Source organism: Neopsephotus bourkii, unplaced genomic scaffold, assembly GCF_033783945.1.
Source record: "Neopsephotus bourkii isolate Nb327-2 ecotype Australia unplaced genomic scaffold, CSIRO-AGI_Nbou_v1 NB_168, whole genome shotgun sequence".
In the NCBI taxonomy this organism is placed as follows: domain Eukaryota; kingdom Metazoa; phylum Chordata; class Aves; order Psittaciformes; family Psittacidae; genus Neopsephotus; species Neopsephotus bourkii.
The window spans coordinates 8,762,888-8,783,460 of NW_026900684.1; the positions used below are offsets into that span (position 1 = coordinate 8,762,888).

General features: G+C 36.3%; 1 protein-coding gene across 6 annotated transcripts in view; it reads left to right on the plus strand.

Moving 5' to 3' along the window:
* Positions 1–20,573, plus strand: part of ASB5 (ankyrin repeat and SOCS box containing 5) — a 40,651-nt gene that overhangs the window by 9,368 nt on the left and 10,710 nt on the right. Inside the window, exons 1-2 of one of the 6 annotated variants that reach the window (XM_061372322.1) lie at positions 1,527–1,607; positions 3,168–3,460. In XM_061372322.1, coding sequence (XP_061228306.1) covers positions 3,265–3,460 — 196 coding nt within the window. In that variant the 5' untranslated portion in view covers positions 1,527–1,607; positions 3,168–3,264. Of the gene's footprint in view, positions 1–1,526; positions 1,608–2,339; positions 2,362–3,167; positions 3,461–15,155; positions 15,440–20,573 lie in introns of those variants that run through there. The other 5 variants (XM_061372332.1, XM_061372314.1, XM_061372351.1 and 2 more) reach the window with 5 other exon arrangements.

Here is a 20,573-nt window from a genome sequence, read left to right on the forward strand (position 1 = left end):
GCCCCAAAACCAAAGCTATACAGAAAATGTGAATTCCCAGACTTAGCTGCTGCTCTTTTCAAGTACTTTGATGTTTTTGCAACATTGTATATTTGTTGCATGTTGCTGATGCGTTTCTCTTTGGAAGCTCTCAATATTCTGCCCTGCTGCAAGACCAGACTCCAATCACTCCATGTTGCTGTGCAACAGAAAATTTGGAACATTTGGATGCCAGGTTTTCTGCACTTTAATGGCATCACATTGACCGTTGGATCCTATATTTGTTTACTTACACTTCTACTTTCTGATTTCTGTTACAATGTATGTAGCTTTCTGTTCCTAGCTCCCCCAGTCTGCACGGGCTTGCTCTCAGCTATTTGGTTGGTGCTCAAGTCTCCGTATTCACATTCTTGATTCTTCCAAAATGCCGTGTGAGTGTTAACATCTGAACAGTTGTTCTATTTTCATGACTGGATGCCTGGTAGCATGGGTTTGTCAGCAAGCTGTAATGGCAGTTTCTGCAGAGCTTTAGTAGCCTTAGATTAGGATAAATTTAGTTGTTCTGTGCAGTTGGGAGAGCTTCCAGTTAAGCTGGCACATATAAGTTATAGAGCTTTGAAAAAGAAATATTATTAGGAGAGTAATTTTTCTAGCTTCTTATGAGCATGTGTGAACTGAAATTCTGAAAACTCATAATTTCTTTCATTTTTATGTAGGTTATAGCTGAGGAGAGAAATTTTTGAGAGGGCAGAAGACAAGCTTTGTTGTAGGAATAACTCTCCTGCTCAGTATTCATATTGTTTCTAAAACCAGAAGTTTTATAGATCAATGAGGATTTTTAAAAGATCACTTACAAAATATTACATGCATCAACAGCCTTATTTTTGAAAAAAGCTTTTGTCATTTTTGTTGACCCTTTATGGAAAAATTCAAGCTCAAGAAGACAGCCTAACAACTGAGAAATTTCAGTGATTTATCTAATGCACATATAAGAAGCAGGAGACAGTATTCTAAGGGGAAGATTGACTCTGAGCACTGCTGTTAAATACAGACAGTTGTTATTTATAGTAATTACTATTTGGATTTTTGCCTCTACACAGAAAGACTATTTGTTAATTAGCAAAACATGGGAGCAGTCCAGATGACAAAGCACTGTTACAAGATGACCCAGTGTGTCATGAAGAAAATAGGGGTCAGGTAAAACACTATGAAAGAAGAAAGGTTTTCTGTGAGATAATTAGGGTTCTTCCTTATTCTGCATGGTAAATTTGCAAAACAGGTACTTAAGATGGCTATGGAATTCTGTGGACTAATTAAGCTTAATAATACTAGTAGAAATATGGAAGAAGTAAGAAATTCCAATACTAGATGTGTCACTAAGGAAAATATCATTTCTATTAATGATTGAAACGGAAATTGGCAATGGTGTCTCAGAACATAATGCCTATTTATCCTTACGGAAAACATGACACCTGAATTCAGTGTCAGATAACAATGTGCCAAATATAAAAAGGGATTTTCATTTGGCATTTTAAGTACTCACTCCTGCTTCTAACTATGGTATGAAGAGGGCAGCTCCTATTCTGGCTGGCTGAGAAAATGTCTATAAATGAAATTTAGGAGAAAATGTGTATATTTTTCTTCACAGATTAATATAGTTAACGGTGTAACTGCCTTTTCATTGCCTTTTCTGGTTACTGTTTTGACTTTTGTGCGGATTAAATTTTTTTTAAAGAAAAAGATGAAATGTATGTTTCTCTCAAGATAAGCTCAATTCAGTTTCTGTCTGTAAAAAATCTTTATTTCCAAGCACATTTCCTTTTATCATTGTCTTCATTTATATAGGTGTATTTCAATGTAGTTTTCAAAAAACATTATGCATTCTTACTCTTTTGAATTACCTCTGGATCCAGATGATAAGAGGTCCTTTATTTTGCCACTTTCATTTCAGAAATGTGATTTTGTATCATACTGTAGTGTCTGCTCTGGTGTTCATTGAAGTCCGGGGATCTGTGGGTGCAGTGACATTTGGATCATACCCTCTGTTCCTGATGGGCAGTTGCCAACATTCTAAAATGTTTTTTTTCTGACCATCAAACTAGAGAATCCAAGATAGAATAGAAGGGGTGTTTCAGTTTAAGATTACTATGGGTAGACTATTTTAAACTGTAATTTGAGACATTATTTCTTTTATTTAAAGGGAAAAATAAAAGTTTAGAATGGGACCCTTTTCAATGCTGTCATGATTCTTTATTTTAGGATTGTAGCTTACTTAGGAACCCAGTTCTGTCTGGCAGCTCCTCAGTTTGTATCATGTTGTGACACCATTATTTACTCAGCAGTTACGCTAATGGAACAACTTGTGCATAACTGCTGATGACTGTGAGTAATAGCTTTATGGTATATAAGCAAATTAATTCTTGAAACATCTGAGGAATTTAGATTCCCCTGTCTAAAACTGGCCAAGAAATAGAGCCTTTTATGTCATAGGTTTAAAATAATACGATGCAGTACAATGAACTGTATCATAAGCATTAGAATTTTCCCATGTTGTATGCTTACCAATTGCATTTACTCAATTTTAATTACATTGTAAGTAATTTAATTTAAGGTACCTCAAGATCTTACTTATAAAAATATCTAGTAGTTTCATTCTTAAAATATACTCTCTGTTTTTTGTATAATGCTTAAGGACATGTATACTAGATGTTTTCATTCAGCCTGAATAAAATAATAAGAGACTGTCATAGCTGGTATATATTCAACCTCTGTTTCTGTATTAATGTGTATCTCAAGTATTCAACTGATGTGATTTTAGTTTTGTAGGAAAAAAATATTAGTCTGACATACAGGATTGTACTTGAGAAGCAGGAGAACTTGTTTTAGCAAAAACTGATTACCTGCGTTACCTGGTTTAGTGCATGAAATTGTAGTCAGTGTATTTTTAAAACAAGTATTAATAGGGTATAAATAAATGAGTTAGAAATGCAGAATTTGTAATGAAACAGACCTTTCAAGTGGAACAAGTACAGTCCTGGGTCTTGGAACTTGTCTCTGTTATATTCTGCCTCACTTGAATATTCCCAGGCTAGCAGGAGTGGCAGTGAACTCAATACTATGTACAGTATAAATAATCGTCATATTTTGAGCAGCAAGCATCATGACCAGCTGATATTTTCTTTCCTCAGGACCAGTTGTTCCCAAGAGTGCAGGGTTGGAGCCATATGATCTTATCAACACATTTGAGAACCCTACCCAAACAGTGAGAGAGATTTTGCTGCAGCAATGACTGTCATAGAAGAAAGTCGCCCTTTTGCTCAGCAGCTATCCAATGTCTACTTTACTATACTTTCACTTTTTTGTTTTAAACTTTTTGTGAAGATCAGCCTTGCTATACTTAGTCATTTCTACATTGTGAAAGGAAACCGTAAGGAAGCAGCAAGAATAGCTGCTGAATTTTACGGAGTTCCTCAAGGACAAGGTATATTTGTACTTACTATCTTAACACTGCTGTTAGGGGATTTTGTTGTTACTCTTTGTTTTCCCAAGTAATTAATTACTTTCTAGCCTCATTTATATTAAGTTTGTCAAATGATATGTGTGACTTGTTTTATTCTCTGTAGTTCTCTCTGTTTTTTAACAATCTGTTGCCAGATTATTTAAGCTTGTTGGTTTTTTTTTTTCTTCCTTTTTTTTTTTTCAGGTTAATATTAGGTTCAGGATACAACTGCAGTATACAGCCAATGTCTGTTAGGAGAGGCCTGTATTTAAAATGGCTATATTTAAGATTGCCAGATACTTTCCAATCTAAGACTTTTTCCCAATTTCTTCTAAAAGTTAAAATGTTCTTATAATATTTTTTTTGAGACAATATAGTCCTTCTGTACTTTGAATAAGTTAGTGTCTTGGCTTATACCAGGAAGCTTATTTACTGTTTGTCAGAGTGAGCTTTTGGGCATCTGTGTGGAAATCCATCAAATTTTACTTGGTTGAAAGCTTTTGTAAAGATTCCTCTTTCTGGATCAAGCAGAATTTTGGCAGAGCTCAGCACTGGTGTTCCCCAAAGCTCATCTGTGGTGAGGCAGTACCATTTTCATTCAATTCTTTTTCCGGGTAACAGAACACAGAAAACTCTCTTCTCAATTGTGATATCCTACTGCATGAGTGAGCCATGGTTTTGCTCAACTTGGGATTCCTGCTGCCTCACTTGTCTTTATTGTTGTTCCTTTTATTCTTTGATAACATCAAATTTCAGTTAGGTGATGGAACAGGAAGACTTGTCTTGCCTCTTATCACCTTCATCACTCATCCGTAGCTACCATGAACAACAAGAAGTAATCCAAGTTAAATGTAAATGGAGAAACTATAGAAAGGAGCCAGAAACTGTTTCAAACCTAAAGATATTTTCACTCTTCAGTGACAAAGGCTAGACATTTTGTGTGAGTGTTTAAACTTGCAAACCAGAGAGACTTACATCCTAAAGCAGGAATTAACATGCTTTGCAGAATATTTACTCAAGGTAGGTTTTTAACATGTGTTCCCTGAAAAGTTTAGAGAGAAAGTTCAGAAACCTAGGACTTTTACATCTGAGTATGTTAATGACATCATTTGAACTATTAAGCAGTGTGCTTGCGTGTGAGTATATGTACAGATATCTATGCATGTAGAGTTGTGTGTATGTGTTCACTAGAGTAGGATGGGAAGGACAGTCTATCCCATTGTCAGAAATACAGAGAATGTGGTAGCCGTCCCTTGAAATCAAGAATTTTTTTGACAGAAGTTGCTGGGTAGCTCATTCTGAGAAGGCTGATGCAGTATCTGAGTAAGGAAGGAAAAAGACTGGGGAAAAAACAGAGGAAAAAGAATAACACCATCACAACACATCAGGTTGGAAAGTAAAATCATCTGTCTACAGTGTTACTTGTTGCTAAATCCAGGAGATTTTTAGATTGGTCATTTGTCAAATATCTGAACTATTATAGCTAAATAAATGTATATTCAGCATTCTAGTAGTTCGCTTATGCAAAAGATGAAAATCTTCCACTCTTACAGGTTACTGTTTCTGCTCAGGTAGCAGAGATTTGTATCAATTTCAAGGCTCAAACATATGGTAGAATTTTTTGGTTTTCTGCTGTTTATTAAAAGAAACTATTTTGCTCTTAAACTGTACTTTTTACAACTTGACACCAGTGTGTCTTAACTTTTCACTGCCCAATTTGTAGTGTCTGGGTCTGGGCTTGTAACAGTTCTAAGCACAGGTTTAGCTAATGTTACATAATCTGCAAATTCAGTCATTTGTTGCGATTAACAAGACCAGTCTTTGCTCTTTGGGATCCAGATAACTCTCATCAAAATTACTATTTTATCCCATTTTCTCTATACCTTTGTTCTGTTATAGAAGGGGGCATGTCACTATCTTAACTCACATCCTGTTGTGGGATTTGGTTTGTTTTTGTTTCTGAAATACAGTACAGAGATACCTCAGTAGAGTTTATATGATACCATGCAACAAAGTGTCCTGTTCAAAGTAATAGCTAGAAGATGTACAATAACTAATGTGAAGCTGCAGCTTGAAACATTAAATGATAAAATTAAATACTGAGTATCCTAATTAGTGTTCATGTTCTGTTTTTTCTTAAGCAAGAGAGATGCCTGAGTAGAAAAAAAAAAAAAAAACAAACAGAAAATTAGCCTATCATTGCCTAATAGAAGTTTATAGTGTTCCAAGAATTAATTAAAATTAGAGGAAATGTTAGTTTTAATTTTCTAGTTATAACCCGATTACATACTCTTAAAAGTCTGTTAGTGCTGGTATTTTCAGTTTGCTGGTAATAGTACAAAATTATGTGTTGCTGTTGTAATGGCTTGGTTAGGATGGAGTGCTCTAGTTTTGAAGAAGAGCCTTTGGAAATAATGTGCTACTAGGAACAAGCATTATTTCATGTTTACTGAATTTAGCTCTTGAGTTAAAAGAAGCCTTTTATGAAGCCTGTATAAATTACACATTTCATGGCTGACTTTGTTTTGTGTCTTGTTCTTTGTTGAATACAGCTTTATCTGTGTGATCTGCCCAATGTGTTTTTGAAGCTACATGTTAGTAGTGAGACAGGTCATATTTTGTTCCTTAATATTTCAGGAGTATTTTCTCTCCAGTTTGGATAGTCACCAATTCACTGTGTTAAATCTATCCTTTCATCTCATGTGTATGTGAATATCTAGATAGGAATAATGTCCCAATAATTAATTAGAAATCATTATACTGTGTATATGGCATTGAAATATAAGAACTAGATCAGTGTTCAGCATCAACTAAGACCACAAAAGTGTATAAAAGCTCTATTGATTATAAGTCACATTGAGTTGTTTATGGAGAGGAGGTCTGAATAAAACTTTTCTTGTGTACAGCTGAAAGGCACCTTCAGAGGTTATTTGTATATTCTAGAATCAAATATAAATGGGTTGTCTGGCAAATATTTCACTAACCTGTTTTTAAAATGCTTAATGATCATCATTCTTACAGTGTCCTTATGCAACTAATCACAGCTTTTACTGTTCTCGTTGCTAGAATGCTTCCCACTCCACCCAACACCTACCTAAATCTTTATTTCTGCAAACTAATGCATAAAATATGATTAAGATATTTATCAGTTTTTCTCCATGTATGAAAAGTAATCATTTTAAAGACTATTATCATGTGTCTTTCTACATCTACTGTGTCTTTTCTACAAAAAGAAAAAGGTATTTAACTTAGTCTGTCCTCCTAAGTCTTGTTTTCTAGACCTGGAATTACCATAGTTGCTCTTCTTTGGACTTGTGCCAGTTCATCATATGCAGTTCCTGGGCCTCTTTATTGAAGTCTAATTCCTCATGTTAAGCAGACTGCTCCAGCTGAGAATTTGTTAGTGCAATCAGTGGAATTATTACTTGTATAAAAGTGGAACAGCCATGTCATGTGCCATATATGTGATGCCCTATGGGATACAGTCTGTAGCTTATAAAACCCATGTTAAGATAGAGTCACTGTACTATGTATTTGCTTTTTCCTCTCTAAGTATAATATGTTGTGCTGGCCTTCAGCTAACTTCATGCTTTTGATATCAGAGAATTTCTCCGTTTTGCTCAAGTTCTGCTTTGGATTGTTTCCCTCTGGGCAGTTACAGCATCTGCCGTTTAGTGTCATCTACTGATTTTATAAAAATAAACACAGTACCCTTTCATCCACAATATAAAAAACTGAATGGCACCAATTCAGGACAGAACTCTACAATTTTTACTGTAAAGTAAAAGTTTGTTTAAAGACCCATGTCTTTATAAAATATGAGAATTGATTTTATTTTTTTTCCAGTGAAGTCAGTGTTATTACTATTGTAAAAGAATTAAAGTAAAAGGGATCCATTCTATTACAAAGGTCCCATTTACTGGATTCATTTTAACTTTGGCATTAATTTTGTATACTCTTACTCATATACATGTCCTTGCCCAATTGAAATGAAGGGGACTGATAAGCTGTTTAGAGCTAAGTGCTTTGCAGTGAGGAACTATAGCTGTACTGTAAATAGGCTGTGGTGCCTAACTTTTTTTATTGTGTTGAAGTGAATGTGTATTTATTCATTACACTAGAAACTTTGGAAAAGTCGATGCTTTATTAATTTATTTCTTTATGGGAAAAATTGGAGTACATATATGTTTATTCGATTTTAAAATTCTGTGCCCTACCAAATGACCTACAAAAATGAACTCACTTGCAAATTAACTGTGGGTGGAATTAGCTCCTTAGCAGGCTAGCTACAGTGACAGTGATCTGCACAGTAAGGTTACTTCTCTCACTGTATTTCCAGACCTGCGCAGAGTTACTAACTCAGCCTTTGTACAGCTGTTGTTGGATACAAATGGGAGGGTCAAAAGCAACCTTTAAATTCTCCCTACTATACCGAGTAGCTGGTCATATTGTGAAAGTGCTCTGTATATACAAGGGCTGAGTTGGACCTTCAGCTGAGTTTTATAGTTCAGTTGCTTTAGGATGAGGTAATAGCACTGTGGTATGAAGTGATTTCAAAGTGTGTATATCAAATCTTAAGAGTTAATTCATTGTTAGGTGTTTGGGGTCTGTAAGATATAAACTTTACTGACTAATGGTAAAAGCTTGGTTTGTATGGAAGAATCCATTCTTTGATAATACAGATGACTTTATAGAAGAAGATATAGTTCTCATTTATAAACTTTTTATAAGGCAAAAAGTCTATTAAAATTAAACCTGATAGTAACTGTCAAAATGCTTTTAACTGCAAGCAGAATGTGATACAGAAGAACTTTCTTATGAAAGAATCATTTTGCAGAAGTTAATATATCATAAATGACAAACTAGTCATGTCCTTAGATACTTGGAGTCTGATGCACAAGCTAAGTAGTTCTGATAACATAAAATGCATTTTCTTTAATATTTTTTTAACCATGTCAACTCTCTTTGCAAAAATTTTCATAGAATATCACTTTATGCATAACTACACTGCTTTAAAGTAATATTTGAAAGTTCTTTGAAAACAGAATTTATGTTTCTAATATTTGAGTATTGCTTCTCAAAATACACTGGTTTTTGCAGAACTGGCAGGGTGAACATGGCCCGATTTCTTTTAAGCTTTTTTTTTTTAAAAGTTTACTCTTGAATGAGCACAGCAAGTTCTAAGCTACCTGTCTTTGCTCTGTCTGCCATTGCTCTGGCATGGTAGGAATACTCAGTACACTAGTTACTCCTAGTTACCCTAAATGAAGCCATTGTGGGAGTTCAAGACTGGAGTTGCAGTCTACCTTCAGGAGTAGGAAGCTTGTAAATAGTATGAAGCCTTATGTTCCCTTCTTTTTCTTGTACATTGAGTGCTGCTTGGGTGGACCCAAGAAACTGGTCCATTAAATACAACTCATAAATAGGAAATAATGCTATGTTTCGCTGTTAGAGATCCACTGTTTGGAAAGCTTGATTACATTTTGAACTGTAGTGAATGATTAGAGCAAAATTTTCCTATTATTTAGTTTTAACAAGTTGCAATTGATAATGTCACTCAGCAACAGTTGTTAGGTAGGGAAGATAGGCATGAGGCATTTTCTCAACTTGCATTCCACAGAGATCACAGTTCTATTAATAAAGCCATATAAGACCTCTACTAGCTTCCTGGATACAATAGAGATTCATTTAGTAATGATAGGAATATTGTATGGCATACCTATTTGCCATACCACTTGGTGTAAGGCACCACATTTAGCATTTGTTTTTCATATGTAGCACGTAAACTAATGGTGTAAAAATGCCTAAGATGGTGTGAATGTTCTTTTTTGAAAGTTCAGGACAGAGGTTTTCTTTGATACAGTTCATCACTTTCTCTTAATATGCTAAATAACTTTGCCTAGTTTGACAAATAAGCCAAAGAAAACTGGTACTTCAAAATAAATCTCAGGAAGACACTTGCTTAGAATGAAGCAAACAACACCACGTATCAGCAAGATACCAGAACCATTGATGTAAAGACTATAATCTACCTTAAAGGGGTTTTGATGAAAGCTGCATGATGCAACTAGGCTGGCATGTCCAGAGCGCTGACCTATTTGCATCAATGAAAGCCAAGCACTTGTGTTGACAAGCATTGAATCTTCCCTTACTTTAAAGAAAATCTTCAAGGCTAAAGAAACTTATAAAGAATATATCTGCTGGAGCCTGTTTGCATACTTGGTTTCCTGAAAGGAACTGAGATATCCTACCAGGTGAATTCCTGTGTGGTTATTTTTTTTGTAACTTTTGTCTGTATTCTCCTTGAGAATGGCATTGTAACAGCTATATTTTATAGTTAGTATAATTTATGTGTGTGTCCTTGAAATGCATCTTATCTGAAGTTGGACCTTAACTTGTCACCAGGCCTAGGTCCTATTGGCTTGCTTGATGTGCACACTCTTAACTCAAATGGAAATCCTCTTCATCAAATTATTTCTTTAGTTTTTCTGGGTGAAATGAAGAATGTTTGAGTTACAAACAAGTACAAAATGAAACTTTATGAACTTTAATGTATCTTAAAACCTGGAGTTTTAAAGGTACATAACAATAAAACTGAAAGATTATCCTGGAGCAATCTGCCTGCAAGGCCTTAAAGACAACTGTTGTTAAAGAAAAGCCATTAGGAAACTCCGTTACTGGACTGGGACAAGCTCAAACATATCACCTGCACTGGTCTTCTTTTGTGGAGGTGAGGAGTAAGGCAACAGGGAAAGACCAAAATAGTATAGCTCTCTGAAGGTGATGTTACTTCTCTCAATCATAGACTTGTTATGCACAGTGTTATACTATTCGTACTCCTCTCTTGTAGGGGATGTTCTCAAACATTTGCAATGCAGGCAAGCAGCAAGTGAACTTCTGCCAGGTTTAGATGATGGCTTTGGGGGGATGCATTGCATGCCTAAGTACTGAGCTCCCTTTATGATTGCAGCAATGCTGGCTGGTAGGTAATAAATCCATTATGGCATGCTGCATCTGTTGCACTAGTGGATGTTACTCTTTGCTACATCTAGCCTTTTGGCAGTACGTGTGATCTCTACGGCTGTTCTCTCACGGTACTTGGCTGAAGATTCACACTGTGGTACTCTGTGCCACTCCCCCACTCCCATGCTGACTGCTGATCTCATGCCTTCCATCTGTCTTCTCTGTCAATATCTGAAGTTCAGGCCTGCTTGGTAACTGATTTGGCTAGATTCATCATCATGACTGCTGTGATTTGTTTTACTTTAGTCTGTGTATTAGCACATATTACGTGTTACCACTGCCTGCCTGCGTGAAGAGGTCTGGCAGGTAAGCAGTGCAAATCCACAAGCCAAGAAATATAGTAAATGTATCATTGTTCCATATTTGACTACTGTGGGGGCTGAGACAAAACCTTTATCATATCAGAATATTAAATCTTATCTCAGCCTTCCATTCTGATTCCCAGCATCCAAGGATAAAAAGCCTAACAACTGTAAAAAATTCAGGGGAAGAGGTAGAAAAATTACTAGCCAGCCATGCAGTTGCTACAATAATAATAATAATAACAATAATAATAATAATTATTATTATTATTTGCAGCCAAGAGAGGTAGATGGCAATGTATATAGAAAGAGCAGGCTTTTTTAGCCCTTACAATGGCATAGAGAATTGTCATTTTATGCTTGAATAACTAATGACCATTTAAGTAATGTCTGAATACTTGCTGGCATTTGTCAAGATGTGGAGGACAGAGGGGAGTTTGGTGACACTTGGGTAATGCCTAAGCTTCTGGTTGTTGGCTAATGACTTATAATCATTGTATTGGCCATGATGCAAGCATTGTATGGCTTGATGCAAGAATGTGTTTTAACAAAATTAAAATTGTTCCAGTCCTTTCCCTGTCCTACTGTTAGAGCTTTATCCTGTACTCTTATGGTGCACTGAAGTTCCCTGGTGCTGAGCCAGTACTGCGGGATGTAATAGTGGCACTGTGGCCTTTTAGGATTTTGGTTTTGTCGGTAACAATGTTTTTGTAATTATTCCTAAAACCTCCTTTGTCTTGGCTTCTCCTACAGGGAGAAATATTCAAGATCTCCGCTGGTTCTTTTCTGGCAATGTCAAATGGCAGGCAACTCTTGGGGTACTGGCAGTGAGAATCAAGGAACCTGTTAATCATTTAGCTTCATTGCTGTAGTCTGTGGATTACATCAGCAGGCAGAGACAGTTCCTAGTCTTGTTCTAGAATTTAGTGTGGCAGGTTCTGTGAAGTCACTGTGACCCTATAATAATCCTGATCATCAGAGTGAATCTGAAAGTACAGAATGGGATGTGGCTCATCGGTTGGCTACCTTGAGCAGGGTTGCACATAAAACAGTCATATTTGAAAACAGTGCCATTTTGTCCATTTTTTTCAAAGTTAAATTGCTGTTATTGGAATTTGGACTGTATTGCATTGGGCTGAATCATGTGTTGAAAGGTGAAGGGTAGAGGGGGATTGTCATTGTTTTTCTTAACACTTTTCTTGTGCTGTCATAATTGCATCTTTATTGCCTTAAAAACGGTCTTCAGAATAGAACAAGTTCCCCACTGAAGGGGAGGAACAAAAATATCTTTCCATTTTCATTCCCACCTGTTAAAAACTGCTGGTCCTGTAAACTCAGAGCTGTTTGCTGAGAGAGAAATTGAAACTGTAGTGACATTTCTTGTTATAGAAATCTGAATTTAAGACTAGTCTGAAGAAAATCACTTTGAAGTTTCCTTTAACAACTCTTCCCCTGTGTTATAAAAGTTGAATATAAATTATTAGTGAAATGCAACATCATAGTGGTTTGTTTAAAGCTTGCCTGCTAAATTAAGTCAGAATTCCAAAGTCATCAGTAAAATCCTCTGATTTTCTTACTCTCAGACTGTAGTGTCTACCCCTTTTTCTGGCTGTTTTTCTGCAGGTAGCTGTGTTGCTTTCATGAATAACTATAATCTAAATACTGTCCCTAATTGCTTGTGTTCCCAGGCAGGGAAAATAATGGTCTGCCTGCTTTCTACATACTTGGATGTTGATGTCTCTATAGGTTTTCTGGCAGATTTTGGAAGTGTCTGAGTGTCTTCTATAGAGAAAAATCTGAAGAACAGAATACGAATACCAAGTCTAAGTAGTTTAAAATATTAATAGTTTTATTACCTAATGCAGTCAAGAGATACTTGTTTTTATATTTTAGCTAACATAACTCAGTGCATGGATGGCTGACTTGAGGAAGACCACATGCTGTTTCACTTCCACCTCTAACATGGAATTACTGAGTTCTTCAGTCTTACTCCACAATTTTAACTGTATGTTCATCCCCTTTTTATATCAACATTTCAAGTATATTTTTAATACATTTCCAGTTGTTTCTGATGTTGGTCTGGCTTTTTTTCTTTTTCTTTTTTTTTAATTACCCCTTTTATTTACACACTGCTTTAGTAGGACTTTTTAATGGGGAGGATGACTGGTTGTGCCTAGCAGAATTTAGTGAAAAGTTGCTTCTAGAGTCCTGAATGGAATAAGCTTTGCCTTCTTTAAAGGCTGAAGAAAGATAGTGTGCCTATTTTTATACATTGCATTCTGATGTCCTACAAAGTATTCAAAGTAATTTAATAATAGGGTGGTAAGTCTCTATGGAATAGAGGGACCTTTCCTAGTACTCTTGCCTTGAAGATGTCAGATTCTGTTGGTAGCTCACTGCTTCCTGTGGAGCTTTGTGGGTGAGAGTGACAGGGTGCTGCTGGCTCCCCTGGGGTCTTCCTCTTTGAAGCCATGGTAGCTGTCTATGTGTCTGCTGGTTTTGTTGCTCCTGCAAGTTGCATCTCTGAAACTAGTAAGAGAGAAGGGGGGGCTGGAATATCTGTGGGAAGCAAGTTGTATGAACTACTTCCATGTTTGTACCACTCTTCTAGAAGGACCCAGCTTCATTCTCAGCTGAATAGCTCACCCACAAAACTCCTACAAAAACATGTAGGTCTTTTCTTCCCAGCCCATTGTCATTCCCTGCCCTGCACTGCCAGATGCTTTTTGCTTGATCCTGATGATCACCACCTTCTCCTGGAAGTCCTGGGATGCCATTCCAAATGGAAAGGAATTGTAAAACTGAGATGAGACTCAGCTGTGGCAAAGCACAGAAATTGTCATTGGTTATTTCTCACCTGGAGAATAACACTGATACCTCCCTAACAGAGACATCTGTAGTCAGCTTTCCTGTTAATTAATTTTCCAGTATTTATTTACTTGAAGAAAACATTAATTTTAACAAATAATTCTAGAATTAAAATAACGTATTTTTAATGTGCCTTTTTATAATGAGCCCTTTAGTAAAAGCTCTGTTCAACACTTACTTGCAGACTCTAACTGCTGGATCTATAGAAGTGTTTATTTCAGTCTGTGAGGCACCCTGGCTCATTCAGATAGGTAAAACTGAGGAAAACAACTGTGTGAAAGCAGCATATAAGGCCTGAGAGAGTGCAGTTTTGTTCTCTTTTGCAAGAATAGCAGTAGCCCATCTGCTTCTGTTCTGTAAAGACTATAGCACCATACCAGTGAGGCAGTTCTCATGTGCTGCAATTTCAAGGTGTAATTTGCAGCGGCTCCACCTTCTTTCCCTTGGCCTACCTAACTATATTCCTGCCTCTGATTGTTCTCCTAAAGAAAAACAAGAGGGATATAGAAAATGTCATTAAATGTCTGTTTATTATGTCAGCATCTTAGGGATTAATTTCTGTCAGGTACTGCAAGAGGTAGTGATAATGAAACCCTGTAATGGTAATTTTATTTTCTTTTTTTTTGCAAATTGCTAGGTTTTATATCAGTAGAAGAGGATAAGGAGGAAATACTAGAAGTGGTAAAGCCAGCGTCTTGGCATGTTATTAGCACAGACAAATCACTGTCCCTTTTATGCATTTGGAATTTTACAGGTTGCTTCTCCTTGCAGACTTCTGTTGCATAGTATCAGTGTGATACGCAGAACAAAAAAAACCAACCCCAAAACTGCCAAAAAACTCAAAAAAACCTACCATTTTTTTGGTTATTATTTAGATAATACTGACTTGTGCTTCTTTTGACAAGACTACAGCCTTACTTTCATAATGGGATCACTTTCAAAGAACCAGTGAAATTTTTTATTTTGCAAGTCAAACCATGCTTTTGCTTATTCATGTTTTATTTTGTACTTGACATCTGTAAGATACCTTGTCCCCTATTATAAAAAAAAAGCTCCAACCAACCCAAACCAAACAACAACAACAAACCTACAAAACAAACAAACAAACAAAAAAAAAATTGGAACTGCTTCATAGTTTCATGGATTCTTCTGAACTCCAGAATCTCTCTAGACTGCAAATTGTAAAGCTTGATGCACTAATATTTATTGTTTCTATTACTAAAGGATTACTGAGAATGCAGCTTTAGTTTTTCTGGTTTAGGTTGCTTATTTAAACAACAAAGCATTGAATACTTATGCTTTAAGTATTTGTTTCTTTTTTGGGGTAATATTGTTAAAAAATTAACACCTTCTTTCCATTTAAATTATGTAAATAGTTAAGACTCATGCTGTAGCTAAGCTGATTCTTTCTCCGTTTTAAAAATAGAAAATGCTAGAGCAGTCCTTCCCTTCCCCCACTACGTACTCACTAGTCCAAGCTAGTAAATGTTACTGAATGGATTTCAGTGTTGTAGCCATTCTACAGTAAGTACAGCAAGATCCTTTGTGAAAAACCGAAAGGAGGAAAAGAAGTAGTAGAAATCCCTTTGGCAGTGTTCGTCAGACCAGAGTACCTTCACCAATGACAGACAGGCTTTCCTCGAGAAACAAATAATGACAACAAGCACTGCTGTTCAGAGGAGCCAGAATCTCCCCAAAAGACGTCTAGAATGTATAGGGGAGTGTCCTGCGAAACGAAAAGCTAGCTGGGGTATTCTGACCAGCCAAGGTTAGTATAGCAGCCATTTCAGCACCGTGTACTGAAATATGCTAAGGTGACCCAATTTGTGATATTCTAGCTCTAAACTGTTTCTTGGCTTTTATTTTCTTAGCTGTAATATAAATGCATGCTTATGTTAGTGGCACGATATTGTCTTGCATGGGTTAACACAAGGGTGCTGAAGCTATTTTAGTCTGTTCTGTGCTCTTATCAGCTGATCTAAAATACCTTTTCTTGTTTATCTGCCCTATTTGTTTTATGCAAGTGTTTAAGGCTTGACTTTTGCTGTCCTGTCACAAGGTAACTGGATACTGAGGGGTAATTGTTTACAGCAAGTAACCGGGGAAGGAAAGGATGGGGGAGGAGTAAACTTTACATATAACTTTATATGTAAAGTGTATGGGTAGCTGAAATAGGAGACAATGGAGGAACTACAGGTGACAGAACTTGTAATTTGCTAGGATACTAAAACCAAAGATAAAACTGTAAAGGTTTGCATATAGAAGTACTTAGGAGGCATTTAAGTTGCTGGACACGTTTTCAGCCATGAGGAACAAACACTGTTATAAAAGAAGTGTGTTGGACTGCGATTGTCTGTGTCATATTTTCTTATATTTTTCATAACACAAACGTGTAAAAGGAGGCCATGAGCAATTGCAAGAGTAATAGGAATGTTTTAATCATAATTATTCATATAAGTCACCATAATTCCAGTTTACATTGATCTTATCATAAGGCTTAGATTGAAGAAAAAAAAGAAAGAAACCCATGATAATAAAATGTCAAATTAAAACCTGGAGATGTCAAAATAGTCAAGAAAAGGGAGATTTGATATATTGTACATAAAAATATTTATGAATTTACCACGTAAACCATAGCTGTATGCTGCAGGAGTCAGAGGTATTCTTAAAATACCTTTGCTAGTTTCCAGCACTGCCAGTTTTAGAATTAAGCAAAATTCAAGAACTTAAGCAACAGTTACCATAGCTTCACAAGTAGCTGTTTGAATATTTTAATATGCAGTGTATCTTTTGCCCTCACACTGTTTGCTGTTGCAGATTTCCTGATCTATGGCAATTTCTGTTTCTTAACATTTCAGCTAGTTAGGTCAGTGGTTTCTGAAAAAACTAGGACATTCTTCCTTGGACAGAAAAGAAATACACAAGTTTATCAATGTTAGCACTAGTCCTCCTCAATACGGTTCAGGGTTAGCCTCTTTTGCCATTCTTATGAAGAAATAGCCAAATTCAAGTTTTGAAATTTTGAAAATCACAGTAAAATATGGAAAGTAATTTTTTCTGAAGAATCAGTCTCAACTCAGTGCAGCTACTTACAACCTCTTTGTGATTTCCAAGCTGGGCGTATATATATTTATTGATGGACATCTTTGAAGTACTGAGAGGCTTGTGTTGCAGTTGAGGCTTCTGGTTGTTGCTGTTCACTTGAATAGCAAGTATATCTAATATCAAATCTGAAGGAAGCTTTGTTCTTCCCTCTCTGTTCCCATCCATGGAGGTATCTAAACCTGACTTTATTCTTCAGCCCAATTTGTGTCAGAGCAAAGTCATACTGCAATGTATCATGTAATTAAATACGCAGATTGGAAAATGGACTAAAAGTGATGCAGGAGGTGGGATATTTCATGATAAGATTTGGTAGAGGGGTGAAAAGACAGAGTCATGCTAGGGAAAGGTCTTCAGGCTGCTGGCTTGAGGGTCCAGAGCCGGGCTAGTTTACCAAAGCCTCCTGCATGTGGCAAAAGTCAACGCACTAGGCCCAGGTTTGTTGCCCAGCTGGATTCTGCTTTTAGGGCTAGGGTTTAGGTCATGTGCTGCATTCACTGTCCAGCAGGCTGGGAAATACTAAGAATTTTGAGCACGGCTAGGGGAATATTGCTTGCAGTCTGGATTAAGGCTGAGACTGCATTTGATGAGCAAAATTATTCCAGGCAGAAGTTCTCCAGAATCTGGACTCAGCTCAGGATGCTCATATGCCTTTTCTGTCACTTTCTATTTGGGAAGGCTACTTAAAAACCCTTACTTTGTTTTTGTGGCTTGTTAAAGGAAATAATAACAACCTAAGAGTCCTACCACCTGCTCCATGTACTCAAATCAAACCTGATGTGGATCCAGATCACTGGATTTAAAGGTTGATGTGATTTTGTACTTGTCACTTTACCTCTGCACATAGACCTTGTGAGCTACTTTCAGCTAGAAAATTATCCATCCAGTTGTTGAGCCTTCAAGAAGATGGCAAAATCAAACTGTTCATGAGCAACGGACCAGGGGAGTTGTGGCTACGCTTTCTTGTGATGAGAGAAGGGGTTGACAACTTCCTTCTGTGTGTGCAAAGCCTGGCACAGCTGCCATCATCATTGCCAGTGCCTTCACGTAGGATAATGTTGCTTCTGTCAGGAACCAAGTGAGCTATATTTGGATACTGCTGCTGTGATTTTTTAGAATTTTTAATACAGTTTAGTGACTCATGTCTCTGTGTGAAAAGTATGTTAAATTGCAATGCCAAAGCACTCAAAATTTAGGGATTGTTAAAAGTCACACTGCCTGTGCCACACTGATTTGACCTTCTGATACATTATCCCGGAATCATAGAATGGTTGAGGCTGGAAGGGACCAACAGAGATCATCTAGTCCAACATCCCTGCTCAAGCAGGGTCATCTACAGCACGTTACTCTGGATTGCGTTCAGAAAGTTGTTGAGTATCTCCAGGGAAGGAGAATCCACAAACCTCTCTGGGCAGCCTATTCCAATGCTCAGTCACCCTCAGTATTTGACAACACAGTCACATGCTGTACTTTTCCACAAAGCCCCTTCTTTCTTTGGGTGCAAGATGGGTGATGTGCTGAGGATGCAATCACTTTATACTCAGAAAAAATGCACACTATATTTTCCTGTAAGTTGTAAAGTTTAGAAGGCCTGTAGTGAATGGTAGGGAAAAAGGGTTAACATTTTAATGTCCTTAAAAGCAAATTCTATTCTTGTCTTCGCTGTGGCACCTGTGTGTTTTAAGACCAATCACCTAACCTGAAAGTTTCTTGACTGATCATGGTTATTATTATCTAAGGCTGAAATTTCAGAAGCTCAAAGGTCTCATAACCATAATTAAACTATGCTTTCAGTGTACACTCTAAGGCCTAACTACTCTGACAAAAATAAGCTATTAAATTGGTCTTACAATTTTAACATTAAAACTCTCTGTCTTTTGGTTCCTTAGTTATAAGATAGCAGGAATGGATGATGGTATGAAGATAGAGTCAGCAATTGTTTTGAAGTATTCTTTGTTATTGAGAGAATACCATTAAAATGCAACATAAAGTTAACAATGTTATAGTCAGTTTATAATTTGGATAGCATGTCTCAAAGAGCAAGAGATCCTATTGGGTATGGAGGTAAAATATAGTTGGAATGCTCATTGACTAAACAGTGGAATGGCAAAACTACTTTGTGGTCATATAATATGGGTGCACCACAAGCAGAACTGTGTAGGAAGATAGACATGGTTTATACGGTTTTCAAGAGTAGGATATAATTGGCCCTTGCATTTGGAATGAAATCCCTGCATTTTGAAAGTCTACATAATAAGAAACAATGGAAAGAAATTGGTTTGAACTAATAAAGGTTGGGTTGGGTTTTTTTGCATGTGTATATTATATGTATATATTTATTTATTGTTATATAGTTTGTAGTCAAATGAAAACAAAGATTTTTTTAAATATTGAAATGAAGTATTTCAATGCCACTTGAAGTGTATCTTCTCCCTTAGAAAAGTTTTAATCTTCTCTAGACTAAATTGTGATTCTTTTGGAGTTCTTCAATGTTGATTGCTGGAATTTCATTTGTTAAATAGAAGTGGCTTGTTTTACTGTTTATATTTAATCACAGTATTTAAGCACCAAAGATGCATTTCTTAACTTTTAAATCCTTGACTTAAGATTCTTTAGAACTGTTTTTAACATCAAATATCAATTAAGTAGTTGACACGCTTCTTTATCCTGCTTGGACGTTAGAGAAATGGGTAATGTTTTAGTTCTGCACTAAAAATCTGTTAGAACTTAATTCCATATATAAAATATCAGGCAGCTTTAATAACTGAAATGAAACCACTGATGGTGGAACTATAATGTTAGAGTTTTTCTGTTCTAGTTATTGATCCTGTTGCTTCAGTTGCCACAAACTGGAAGACTCAAAATATATCCTAAGGAATAAAAGGGAGCAGTGATGAACTTATGCATAACATTTGTTGGATTTGCAGAAATGAATATTAGCTACAACACTTCCAGGATAGTTTGTGTTTCTCATCTCCCAGTAAAGGACTGTGTCAGGATTCTATTTTCAGTTTTTCTCTGATGATACTGCTTTTTCTGAGGGCTGGGACAACGTCTATTTACCTTTATGCAGTATTTTTCTGAAATGATGAGCTTTGGCATGAATCTTCTCCCACTCAAGTGAGGGAGGAGCCTTTCACTCATTTCGAGTCTTCCTTCCTCCAAAAATCCCATTTTTAATTTTTTTTAATATGCCTTTTATACTGGGGTGGGATTTGCTTTGCTTTGGTTTTTTTTTGTTTGCTTGTTTAAGACTACACAAACTTTTAGCAATAAAACCAAAAAGGACATGATGAATGGAGTGAAGGACTTCTACAAAAATGTATTTCTACTTAGTATTTTACTATTATGATCATAACTACAGGAATGACAAATAATAGCAGGCAGATGTAAAGAAATGAAGTCTGTGGGAAAACATGAAGAAAAGAATATTAATTACTTATAAATGGATCAAAGTCAGAATTAAAAATCCCCATTTTGGGGGATTTTCACTGCTGTGAATGGTTATCAGACCCCCAATGTAACAACCAAAGAATCGTTTAGAAAATGACTGAGGCAATAGTGAGCTGCTAAAAGAAAAACACAGTTCAGCATAGAAATTAAATAGCATTTGGGATATGTTCCTTTTCTAAGTATGTTATGAGTAAGTAGTAAAATAGCATGAACATTTGGCATCTTCCCTTACAAATTTGTGTACTAGGCCTGATATTTGAGGATACAAAACTATGTATCTCATTGCACGAGGTTAAAAGGAAGGAGTTTGTCCTGCAGTTCTCATTCACCTCAAGGTTCTCTTGATT